At 39.5% G+C, this 12,502-nt stretch overlaps 1 protein-coding gene across 10 annotated transcripts in view; it reads left to right on the forward strand.

Moving 5' to 3' along the window:
* The window catches only part of CCSER2 (coiled-coil serine rich protein 2), a 188,225-nt gene that overhangs the window by 93,585 nt on the left and 82,138 nt on the right, over positions 1–12,502 (forward strand). For 9 of the 10 annotated variants that reach the window (XM_009214468.3, XM_009214469.3, XM_017962838.2 and 6 more), the window contains one exon: positions 5,245–5,335. In XM_009214468.3, coding sequence (XP_009212732.2) covers positions 5,245–5,335 — 91 coding nt within the window. Of the gene's footprint in view, positions 1–2,667; positions 2,777–5,244; positions 5,336–12,502 lie in introns of those variants that run through there. The other variant, XM_031652335.1, reaches the window with a different exon arrangement.

Below are 12,502 nucleotides of genomic sequence, written 5' to 3' on the forward strand. Positions count from 1 at the left end.
TGGACAAGCTTTTTGATGTGCTGCTGCATTCTGTTTGCCAGTATTTTGTTAAAGATCTTTGCATTTATGTTCATCAAGGATATTGGCCTAAAGTTTTCCTTCTTTGTTATATTTCTGCCAGATTTTGGTGTCAGGATGATGGTGACCTCATAGAACGAGTTAGGGAGGAGTCCCTCCTTTTTAATTTTTTTGAATAGTTTAAGTAGAACTGATAGCAGCTCTTCTTTGTGTACCTCTGATAGAATTCAGATGTGAATCTATCTGGTCTTGGGCTTTGTTTTTGGTTGGTGGGATATTTATTACTGGCTCAATTTTAGAACTCGTTATTGGTCTGTTCAGGGAATCAGTTTCTTCCTGGTTCAGTCTTGGGAGGCTTGTTGGGGTGATCAGACCCAATAACAGGTCGTTGGGATGATGAAGTCCAGTGGAGTCAAAGGGATGAGACAAAGATAGTTTGAGAGAGGAAGTGGGACCAGGGGTCCATTGTGAGTGTGGAGGCTGTGAAGGCCCCGATCTTGGGAGCCCATGCTATTTATTGGTGCTCAAACAAACAGGTGGTGAGGATGTGGGGGTTGAAAGGAAATGGTGTATTAAGTGAACGAGAAACATATGGCTACTTGAGATAATGGGAGTGCTAGAAGCAAGGAGCCAGCAAGTTCAGCAGACTTGCAAGCCCTGCCTCAGCTTCTCAACTTTTCTCCCAAAAAGGGTGTATGCGTCCAGGAATTTATCTGTTTCTTCTAGATTTTCTAGTTTATGTGCATAGAGGTATTTATAGTATTCTCTGATGATTGTTTCTATTTCTGTGGGGTCAGTGGTGGTATTCCCCTTATCATTTCTGATTATGTTTATTTGATTCTTCTCTCTTTTCTTCTTATTAGTCTAGCTAGTTGTCTATTAACTTTTTCAAAAAACTGTTCCTGGATTTGTTGATTTTTTTTTTTTTTTTTTTGGAAGGGATTTCTGTGTCTCCATCTTCTTCAGTTTAGCTCTGATCTTGGTTATTTCTTGTGTTTTGCTCACTTTGGGGTTGGTTTGCTCTTTGTTCTCTAGTCCTTTTAGTTGTGATGTTAGGTTGTTAACTTGAGATCTTTTTAGCTTTTTGATGTGGGCATTTAGTGCTATAAATTTCCCTCTTAACACTGCTTTAACTGCATCCCAGAGATTGTGGTATGTTTTCTTTTTGTTCTCCTTACTTTCAAAGAACTTCTTGATTTCTGCCTTACTCTCATTATTTTCTCAAGAGTCATTCAGGAGAAGGTTGTTCAATTTCCATGTAGTTGTGTAGTTTTGAGTGAATTTCTCAATCTTGAGTTCTAATTTGGTTGCACTATGGTCCGAGACACTGTTATGATTTCAGTTCTTTTGCATTTGCTGAGGAGCGTTTTACTTTTGATTATGTGATCAATTTTAGAGTAAGTGCCCTGTGGCCATGAGAAGAATGCATATTCTGTTGTTTTTGGGTGGAGAGTCCTGTATATATCTATCAGGTCTACTTGATCCAGATCTGAGTGCAGGTCCTGAATATCTTTGTTAATTTTCTGTCTCAATGATCTTTCTAATATTGTCACTGGGGTGTTAATGTCTCCCACTGTTATTGTGTGGGAGTCTGCATCTCTTTGTAGGTCTCTAAAAACTTGCTTTCTGAATCTGGGTACTCCTATTTTGGCTGCATATATATTTAGGATAGTTAGGTCTTCTTGTTGAATTGAACCTTTTACCATTATGTAATGCCCTTCTGTGTCTTTTTTGATCTTTCTTGGTTTAAAGTCTATTTTGTCAGAAACCAGGAGTGAAACCTCTGCTTTTTTATGTTTTCCATTTGCTTGGTAAATATTCCTCCCTCCCTTTATTTTGAGCCTATGTGTGTCTCTGTATGCAAGATGGGTCTTTTGAAGACAGCATACCAGTGGATTTTGGCTAATTATTTAGATTGCCATTCTGTGTCTTTTAATTGGGGCATTTAGCCCATTTACATTTAAGGTTAGTATTGTGTGTAAATTTGATCTTGTCATCATGATGCTAGCTGGTTATTTTGCAGACTTGTTTATGTGGTTGCTTCATCGTGTTACTTGTTTGTGTACTTCAGTGTGCTTTTGTAGTGGCTGGTAATGGTTTTTCCTTTCTATATTTAGTGTTTCCTTCAGGAGCTCTTGCAAAGCAGACTCCTTTGCTTATGAAGCTTAGTTTGGCTGGATATGAAATTCTGGGTTGGAAATTATTTTCTTTAAGAATGTTGTCTATTGTTCCCCAACCTCTTCCTGGCTTGTAGGGTTTCCACTGAGAGGTCTGCTATTAGTCTGATTGGCTTTCCTTTGTGGGTGACCTGCTCTTTCTCTCTGGCTGCCCTTAACATTTTTTTTTTCATTTCGACCTTGAGAATCTGATGATTATGTGTCTTGGGGTTGATCTTCTCATGGAATATCTTATTGGGGTTCTCTGCAGTTCCTGAATTTGAATGTTGGCCTGTCTTGCTACCTGGGGGAAGTTCTTCTGGATGATATCCTGAAGTATGTTTCCCAAGTTGGTTCCATTCTCCCCATCTCTTTCAGGTATCCCAATCAGTTATAGGTTTGGTCTCTTTACATAATTGCATATTTTTCAGAGATTTTTTTTCATTTATTTTCATTCTTTTTTCTCTAATTTTGTCTGCTTGTTTTATTTCAGCAAGATGGTCGTTAAGCTCTGAGATTCTTTCCTCTGCTTGGTCTGTTGTGCTATTGATACTGGTGATTACATTGGGAAGTTCTCATGTTGTGATTTTCAGCTCCATCAGGTCAGTTATGTTCCTCTCTCAACTGGCTATTTTGACTATCAACTTCTGTGTTGTTTTATCATTCGGAGCTTCTTTGCATTAGGTTACAACATGCTCCTTTAGCTCAGCAAAGTTTGTTGTTACTCACCTTCTGAAGCCTACTGTGTCAGTTCAGCCATCTCATCCTCAGCCCAGTTCTGTGCCCTTGCTGGAGAGGTGTTGTGGTCATTTGCAGGAGATGAGGCACTCTGGCCTTTTGAGTTTTCAGCGTTTTTGCACTGATTCTTTCTCATATTTGTGGGCTTATCTACTTTCGATCTTTGAGGTTGCTGACCTTTGAATGGGATTTTTGTGGGGTCTTTTTTGTTGATGTTTTTATTGCTGTTGTTTTCTGTTTGTTTTCCTTTTAACAGTCAGGCTACTCCTCCAAAGGGCTGCTGGGGTTTGCTGGCATTCCTCTTCAGACCCTAGTTGCCTCAGTTTTTTTCTTACCTGGAGGTATCACCAGTGAAGGCTATGAAACAGCAAAGATGGCAACCTGATCCTTCCTCTGGAAACTCCATTCCAGGGGTTACTGACCTGTTGGCAGCCTGAAGGATGCACCTGTAGGAGGTGGCTGGAGACCCTGTTGGGTGGTCTCATCCATTCGGGAGAAACAGGATCAGGGACCTACTTAAAGAAGCAGTCTGGCTGCTTTTTGGTAGCACAACTGTGCTGCATTGTGGGGGACCCTTCCTTGTTTGGACTATCTGGACTCTCTGGAGCCAGCAGACTGGATCAGCTGAGTTGACCAGACGGCAGAGATGGTGACTGCCCCTGCTCCTGGAAACTCAGTCCTTCTCAGGCAGACTCTGGCCTGTCATTGCTGGCTGGCTGGAATTCCAAGTCAGTGGGTCTTAACTTGTAAGGTGCCGTGCAAGTGGGGCCTGCAGAACGACGCTGCTTGGATCCTTGGATTCAGCCACACTCCTAGTGGTATGTAGGGACAGATCTGCCTTGCCGGGAATCCCAGGGGTGGAATATGCAAAACTCTTGCATCTCTGTGTGTGCCCGAACTGCTGCCCTACCTGGACGCCACACTGCTTTGTGTATTGGTGACGTGGTCTTATGAGAGGATCTCCTGTTCTGCTGGTTGCAAAGACCTGTGGGAGAAGTGTGGTTTCCCCAGGTGGGATTGCACAATCACTCACCACTTCCCTTGGCTGAGGTTGGGAGTTCCTTTGGCTCCGCATGGGTCCCAGGTGGACTGTTGCCCCACCCTGCTTTTCTTCATTCTCTGTGGGTGAAACTGTTTGTCTAGTCAGTCCCAATGCGAGAACCTGGATATTTCAGTTGAAGGTGGTGAATTCACTCGCTGCTTTCATTCCTCTCCATGAGTGCCATAGACTATAGCTGCTTCTAATTGGCCATCTTGGCACTCTCTCCTGTTTGCTTTAAATGTGTACAGTTTAATTGCATGTCAAACATTCTGCAAGAGTTTTTTAAAATGAAAAAAAAAAATTTCCAGAGATTTTGTTTTTCAGATAATTTTTCTAGTTACTTTTGGAGGGGCCAACACAAAATTGAACATATTTGCATGGAACACCCAACATAGGAAACAGTTTTAATTTTATTCATATTGTCTGTAATAAAGTAGATATTTCCCTTCTATAAGAGTTTTTTATGACCATGATGTCTCAGTCTTTTAAAAGTTTGTTGGACTTTTGATCTTTTTACTTGTATATACTAAGGAAAGGTCTTATGATATTTGGATTCATTCTTGGATTGTAAGGACTCACCAGTGGGCTATAGGTCAAACTGAGTTTATTACCTTGACCTTAGTTTTTGTTTATTCAGTTCTTTAGGCTTCAGCACAATAGTCTTTGAAAATAAAACACTTCTTTTCTAAGAAGTGATAATAGCTGGTAAGATTGCAAATAAAAGCCAGCAGGGACTGCGTATGCCAGTTTGAATAGTCTAGTCCTATCATAGAAAAAGAATAAATTGAGTCCAGCCAAGGAGGTGACAGAGTGCTTAATGGTAGCAGGAGGTAGGTTTGGCACAGTAAAGGAAATGGAATAACCACATTATTAAAGACTTATTTTATTATTTATGTAAGTGGTCCCATCCCTGGAAATAATAAAACATAGCCTCTCACCTCTTATACCAATTATGAATAACTTTTGGGTGATTCTTTACTATTTTTGATTCTTCAATATGTTACCAGGGAAGATGTTAAAAACATGGACTTAAAGTTTTTTAATATGTAAATAAAAATCTGTTGGGGAGGAAGACTAGGAGGGAGGAAGACTAGGAGAAGGATGTTAGAAATAGCTTAAACTAGTTGAATCTATTTTTATTAAAAAAATTTTAAAACCTGTTTTATTCTATTCTTTCAGTGCAGATAATGAGCAAATTCAGTATATCATATAGTTCAATTTCTAAAAATAATGGTTGTACATATCCTTAGAGCTAGATTATAGTATATTTTTTACTGCTTTTGTTCACAGGATATTTTGAATAATCTTGAATCATGTGACCTTGAGGATGATGATCTTATGCTTGATGTGGATCTGCCTGAGGATGCACCTCTTGAAAATGGTAAGTTGAAACAATATTGAACCTTCAGAGGTATATACTTGAGCTACTTGACTGTAGCCAATTTGATATTTGTTGCTTGCAGACTTCTTAATCTTAATGGAGCCTTTCAGACTGAGAATCAGTCTTAAGTGATATAAAATAGGTTCATTTGCAAACTAACTTAAATATTTAAAACCTGATTTTGTAAGTCTTAGATATAATTCTCTATGATCCAATAACATTTTATACCATAAAGTAAGTTGCAGATAAGAGTTGTCTTTTCTTTTTCTGTGTATGTACCCAGTTTTTCCTCCCTTTATCTCGTATTGATTTTAGGAAGAAATGTATTTACAGAAACATACCATCTGACTTGTGAAACACTATAATATCTTAATTTGATAAATATTTTATAAAGATTAATTCTGGAAAGTGATGACCTTCTGAATGGATCATTCTGTACATTTTACTCCCAATTCTAGTCTGTCTTTCTCTCTAGATCCCAGTAACTGCTGGGGTGAGGCTTTAGATAATCCATATGGGAGAGGGGACTTAGGTTCTTTTTGCTCCAATGACATAGCACTTGTAGGATTTTTTTATCTTAAGGACTGTTGGAGAATCAGAAACCAGCATAAAAAAGCCCTAGGGGCAAAGGTTGAAATGGGGATACTCCTGGGGAGAGGGCTGCCCTTAGGAATCTGAGAATTTCCTGTCAATCAACATTTGCCTGGTCTCACAGGCCTCTATGGGCTAGAAATAAAGTAAAAATGGTGAGTGGGATCCTTTTATCCATGGTGCTAGAAAAATGCAAGGAATATTTCAGAGAGGTGAGGTATCTGTCCTAATGCTTCACTGGGGTGTTAGTAGCCTGCTTTACTGCTTTACTACCAGCTTCTATTTGTCATACTGGTGAGGCTTTTATTTTTCCTGCCGGAATGCTGTATGGCATTCTCAAAATCTCAGTTGCTTTCAAAATAAACATTTATTTTTCTCATTTATGGATCTAAGGATTAGCTGGGAAGCTGAGGCTATGGGACTGGCTTGAGGTCTATTCCATGTTACTTCATTTTGAGACGAGGACCACTTTGGGGCAGGTTGTTCTCATGACAGCAGAAATGCAACAGGATGAGCAGAAACATGCATATTATGTCTCTTAAAGTCTTAGCTAAGAGCTAGCCCTTTTTTTTTTTTAGAATAACAAAAAATATTTTACTAAAACATAAGATTTACAAAAGTTTCCAGATAAGCCATACCAAATGGTCACAAGATTTTTTGAAGTGGGGAATCTACACTTGACAGCAAAGTCACAGTGTTATTAGTGAGGGTTTGATAGTTGTTTAGTGTTCCCATTTTAGTTCAAACAATCCAAGCTTGTCCATCTGCATTGTCTAAATAAGGTTAGATTTGGTTAGAAAGCGTATTCTAAAGAACTGCTTAGCTGCTTTTAACCAATGCAATTAGATCACCAAAAAAAGGGAGAAAGGAGCCCATAAAATTAAAATAAAATCACCTCCCTCCTCAAAAAATAAAATAAAATAAAATAAAAATAAATGAAATAAAATAAAAAAGAAAAACACCCAGACCCCTGGAGCTAACCTGACAACCACTTTCATTTACAGAAGACACTAATTTCTAAGCACATTCTTTTGGCCAAAGCAGGTGACATGGCCAAACCTAGCACCTTTGGGACTGGGAAGTGTATTCTTCATAATGAAGGCTCTGCACATGATAGAGGACATTGCATGTATAATTCCGTAAGGAGAGAATGAGAAGGTGAGGACAATATCCACTACTCTCTCACAGCGATAGAGATTGTTACACCTTTTTGTGGTTCTGCTGTCGCTTAGTATGCTCTGGCAAACAGCTGAGTTCTAGTGCTGAAAAAGAAAAAAATCACAGGTAACACTGAGGAAGAACAAGGAAAATGACAGAACCCTGGGGATTAGAGTAGTCCAAGGAGATAATCACTTAGATTGAATTGCAGCACAATTTTTTTCTGGAGTTAAAAGACAAGATTTCCCAACAGAACAGTTTATTCAGTAAATGACAGAAAGCATCACTGCTATTGAATCCAAATTAGTGACTTGAATGATCAAGTAGAAAAATATTGTAGAACACAGAGGAAAAACATAAACCATTGGAAAGTTATAGGGGAAGAATAATGAGACTTGATGATCTGGGAAATTTAATGGTAATTTTTAGGGCTGGTAGTGAGGAGTGAGGGATTTACTTCCTCGGAATAAATCACATGCTAGGTAATGCATTTTACTTTGACAGAATTATAACAACTTCTCTTGGAAACTTTATGCCCTTTCTGAGTGGAAGTAGAGAGAAAGCATCTTAGAGCCTGCCTTATCTTTAGCAGACAACAGAAAGTTACCCAAATATTAGATAAAAGTACAATCACAAGGAAATTTAGTCTTTGAGGTCTTGATTGGGGACTTGTGAAAAGTAGGAGGGAACTCTTGGAAACATCCCACGTAAACAGTACTTTAGATTTTTCTAGAAGAAGGCAAACAACTATTGGCTATTTCGAGTAAAGGAACATTAAAGAAAGCATGTAAGAACATGGATCTAAAATATGTAGCCTCCTGAGGCACCAAAGATAAAATAATGTCTAGGTTTGGTACTATAGGAAAGTGGGAAATTATTGTTTTTATGACTCTTAAGTCCCGAATGACTATACACACCCATTACAGTTTTTTGGCTGGGAAGATGAGAATGTTACAGGGACTGGTAGAGGTTTAGGGAGTCTTATAATATGCTTTCCACTACAGGTTTTAGTCCTTTATAGGTTCTGGTTGTTGATTATATTATGGAGGTTTGATAAACATTTAGACTGGGGCTAGGCGTGGTGGCTCATGCCTGTAATCCCAGCTCTTTGGGAGGCTGAGGCAGGCAGATCACGAGGTCAGGAGATTGAGACCATCCTGGCTAACATGGTGAAACCCAATCTCTACTAAAAATAGAAAAAAATTAGCTGAGCGTGGAGGCACACGCCTGTAGTCCCAGCTACTTGGGAGACTGAGGCAGGAGAATCGCTTAAACCTGGGAGGCAGAGATTGCAGTGAGCTGAGATCGTACCACTGTACTCCAGCCTGGGCGACAGAGCGAGACTCCATCTCAAAAAAAAAAGTTAGATTGCTCACTGTGAACCATAACAAATGGTTTCAGTGCCCCTAATTCTACCAGTACCAGTGGAGTTTTGGCCCACAGAAGAGTGGCACCTCACTGAAATCTTTAATTTGGATACAAGTTTGCTGTGACCTCATTATGAATGACAATTGTTAAATTGTCATTTCATGGAAGAAGCCATGAGGAGACTCTTTTTTCTGGTGAATGCATTTGTGCAGTTAATCTTTCCCTATTAAGTGATATATGTAGTCACACAAAGAAGGAGAGAATGTTGGTCAAATGTTTTCTGGACATTTGTGGGCTAGGATTTAGAGACTGTTATTGGAGGAAAGTTTTTGGAGATTGTATTAATCCATTCTCATGCTGCCATAAAGAACTGCCCAAGACTGGGTAATTTATACAGGAAAGAGGTTTAGTTGACTTACAGTTTTGCATGGCTGGGGAGGCCGCAGGAAACTTACAGTCATGGTGGAACGGGGAGCAAACACATCCTTCTTCACATGACAGCAGGAGAGAGAAGTGCTGAGCAAAGAGGGAAAAGCCCCTTATAAAACAATGAGATCTCATGAGAACTCACTATCACAAGAACATCATGGAGGAAACTGCCCCCATGATTCAGTTATTTCCACCTGGTCCTGCCCTTGACACATGGGGATTATTGCAATTCAAGGTGAGATATGGGTGGGGACACAGAGCCATACCATGTCAGAGAATGTAGGGGCAGAAAAATACGATACTTTTTCTCAACCATCATAAGGGTCATGGCTGACATACCTATAACAAAAGACAAGTTAACAAAAAAGTGTAACACATTTATTTAATCAAAATTGTACATGACATGGGATTCTTCAGAAATGAAGACCCGAAGACCCAGGGAAAACTCTGATTTTATGCTTAGGCTTGATAAAGAATGGACAGCTGTATAGAAATGTGATTGGACAAAAGGTTATGATCTAATGGTGATAGACTGAGGGCAGGGAGGGTGACCCAGCAAGGACTGTCTGTTCAGATTCTTCTTGGATTCTCTGTAGTATTCCTGCCTCCCACATATGGTGCAGAACCCCTCTGGAATGAGGGTCTTCAAGGAAGAAGGGAAAAGAGAGTGAGTGATCTTTCTAGGTTTTAGGGCTTCCTTTGAGGGAGAGGATTTTTAGTTTCTGTGACCTGCCTTGGGGAGAGGAATTCTGGTTTCTGTAACTCACTTTGGAGAAGGAAGAAGGGCAGGAAACAAGAGGATAGGAAGATCAGAAAGACCTTACCTCTGAGGCATTTCCAGTTTCCCTTAGTTCAAAGTACTCATCTTGCCAAAGTGCCACACTTTGTAGTATCATGTTCTGATCCCCAACGGAGAAATCCACACGTGAGTGTTTTGGTGACCCTGAGTGTAAGCTAACAGTTGTGGGGTCTAAGGTTGATATTTTAGTGCCTGTATCAATAAAACACTTGTCAGGTTGTCCTTTAATATTTAGAGAAATTTATTTTTGAGCTTAAGGGTAAAACAGAAAATTTGGTGCTTGACTTCCCCCTCAGAGTACTTTGCTAATCACACTTTTTTCTTCTTTGTTTCTTTTTTTTTTTATTTTTTTTATTTTTTTGAGACGGAGTCTCGCGCTGTGTCACCCAGGCTGGAGTGCAGTGGCGCGATCTCGGCTCACTGCAAGCTCCGCCTCCCAGGTTCACGCCATTCTCCTGCCTCAGCCTCCGAGTAGCTGGGACTACAGGCACCCGCCACCTCGCCCGGCTAGTTTTTTGTATTTTTAGTAGAGACGGGGTTTCACCATGTTAGCCAGGATGGTCTCGATCTCCTGACCTCATGATCCACCCGCCTCGGCCTCCCAAAGTGCTGGGATTACAGGCTTGAGCCACCGCGCCCGGCCTCTTCTTTGTTTCTTATCTCATGCTAAAGACTTCCTTCAGAAGGCCTGTATTTTTCTCTAGCAGGGGTTCTCAACTCATAGTTAGGGCCCAGTCTCGCCTGCATCTGCATCTGGTTGTGATCAGCACATTGAATTTTTGAACTGGGATGCCTTCAGGTTCACCAGTTTTTTCTTTAGTTTGCCACAAGCCACCATCATTCCCTATGGTATTACACACATTCAGAGGGACTCATTTTCTTTCTTAATCTTACCTGTCCTGTTTTAAATTTAAATTTATCAGTCTCTGTGTCAGGGGTGGTGGCTCACGCATGTAATCCCAGCACTTGGGAGGGCAAGGCATGTGGATCACTTGAGGTCAGGGGTTCGAGACCAGCCTGGCCAGCACGGTGAAACCCTTTCTCTACTAAAAATAGAAAAAAATTAGACAGGCTTGGTGATGCGTGCCTGTAATCTCAGTTACTCGGGAGGCTGAGGCAGGAGAATAGCTTGAACCTGGGAGGTGGAGACCGCAGTCAGGCAAGATCATGCCACTGCACTCCAGCTTGAGTGACAGAGCTAGACTTCATCTCAAAATCTTTAATCTTTTCTAAGAAACCACCAGCAGTGTTGTTCCACATTATCTTTTTAGCAGCATTTTAAAATATATAACACGTAATTGATGGATGCCTTGAGAAGTTAAACATGATACTTTCTGCAGAATCTTGGAGCAGTCATTTCTCTAGAGTTTAAGCCCACTTTGTCTCAGTTTGAACATTAGTCTTTTGTGGTTATGGCAAATGTTTGCTTCCAGTGCTTACTTGCCATTATGCCCATGTTTGAGTTCAAGTTTCAATAAATATTCCTCAATTTGGAGTCTATATGTGGAACCTACAACTTTTAGCAAATACGAAAGCACCACATCAGTTTCTACATTGTAATTGCTCACAATATTTAACCCATCTCCTGGCCTATTCACGCGATTTGCTTGCTTCGTCCTCTGTGTGGACAGTGTTGATACCATTCGAATAACCTATCAAGTTGTTTTTTTGACAATGTTTCTTGCTTTGGGAGTGAGTGGAATTTCTCTTGCCTAAATTGAGGAAAAATATGAATTCAGAACAGTTAAATGTAGATTATCCCTTCATTATATAGAGTTACTTAAACTAAAGAAACATTTTAATACCATGTAGAAATACTTAACTGGGTCTTGACTGAATCTATGAATATAATACAAATACGAATTTATATATGATGTTGCTAAAGGCACTAAGCTAAAAGCAATTTTAAATCTTGAAGCCTGGGCATGGTGATTCAGGCCGGTAAGCCCAGCACTTTGGGAAGGTGAGGTGGAAGAATCCCTTGAGGCCAGGATTTTGAGACCAGCCTGGGCAGTATAGCAAGACCCCATCTCTTAAAAAAAAACAAAAACAAAAGACTGTGCATGGCCTCTCATGCCTGTAGTCCTAGCTGGTCTGGAGGTTGAGGCGGAAGGATCACTTGAGCTCAGGAGTTTGGGGTTACAGCGAGCTATGATTGCACCACTATACTTTAGCCTGGGTGACAGATTGAGACCCTGTCTCATCAAACAAAAAGAAAAACCTTCTCGAGATGATTATTTTAAATTTTCTTTTGCTATCTTATTTTCTACTTCTGACATTTTTGGACATAATGGTCACCATGCCTTTATTTGTGAAGTTTTCTATAAGTGAACTTAAAAAAAAAAAAAAAAAAAACTTGGTTTATTCCTGTAAGATGACAACAAATTGAAATAAGTTCAAATGTAAGGTTTCTTTTAAAACATGAAAAAAGTTTTTTTTTCACATTATTAAATGTATATTTCTTCTTAAGGTGATTCTAGTGAATATAAACAAAATTTCAGTGTCCTTTAAAAAATGTGTGTAAATTGTTACACATTTCGAAGAAATACATTAAAATGAATTCAGTATATATGAGAACTGAACATCTGTCCTTTTCAAACTACAATATCCTTTTTTGGAATGCCAAAGTTTGTTTTTATCCAGTATACTGTAATGAAACACTCGTCATGTTTCAAATTCAAGTTTTTGGTTCAGTGAAACAGTAATTTAAATAAGCGAGGTTTTGTTTTTGTTTTTGTTTTTTTAAATGGGGATTATGTTGATTTTTATAGCTTTTTATTACAAGGAATTCTGAACATGCAGGACTTGAACTTTCTCATGTA

The sequence above is a fragment of the Papio anubis genome, chromosome 11, assembly GCF_008728515.1.
Source record: "Papio anubis isolate 15944 chromosome 11, Panubis1.0, whole genome shotgun sequence".
Lineage (NCBI taxonomy): Eukaryota > Metazoa > Chordata > Mammalia > Primates > Cercopithecidae > Papio > Papio anubis.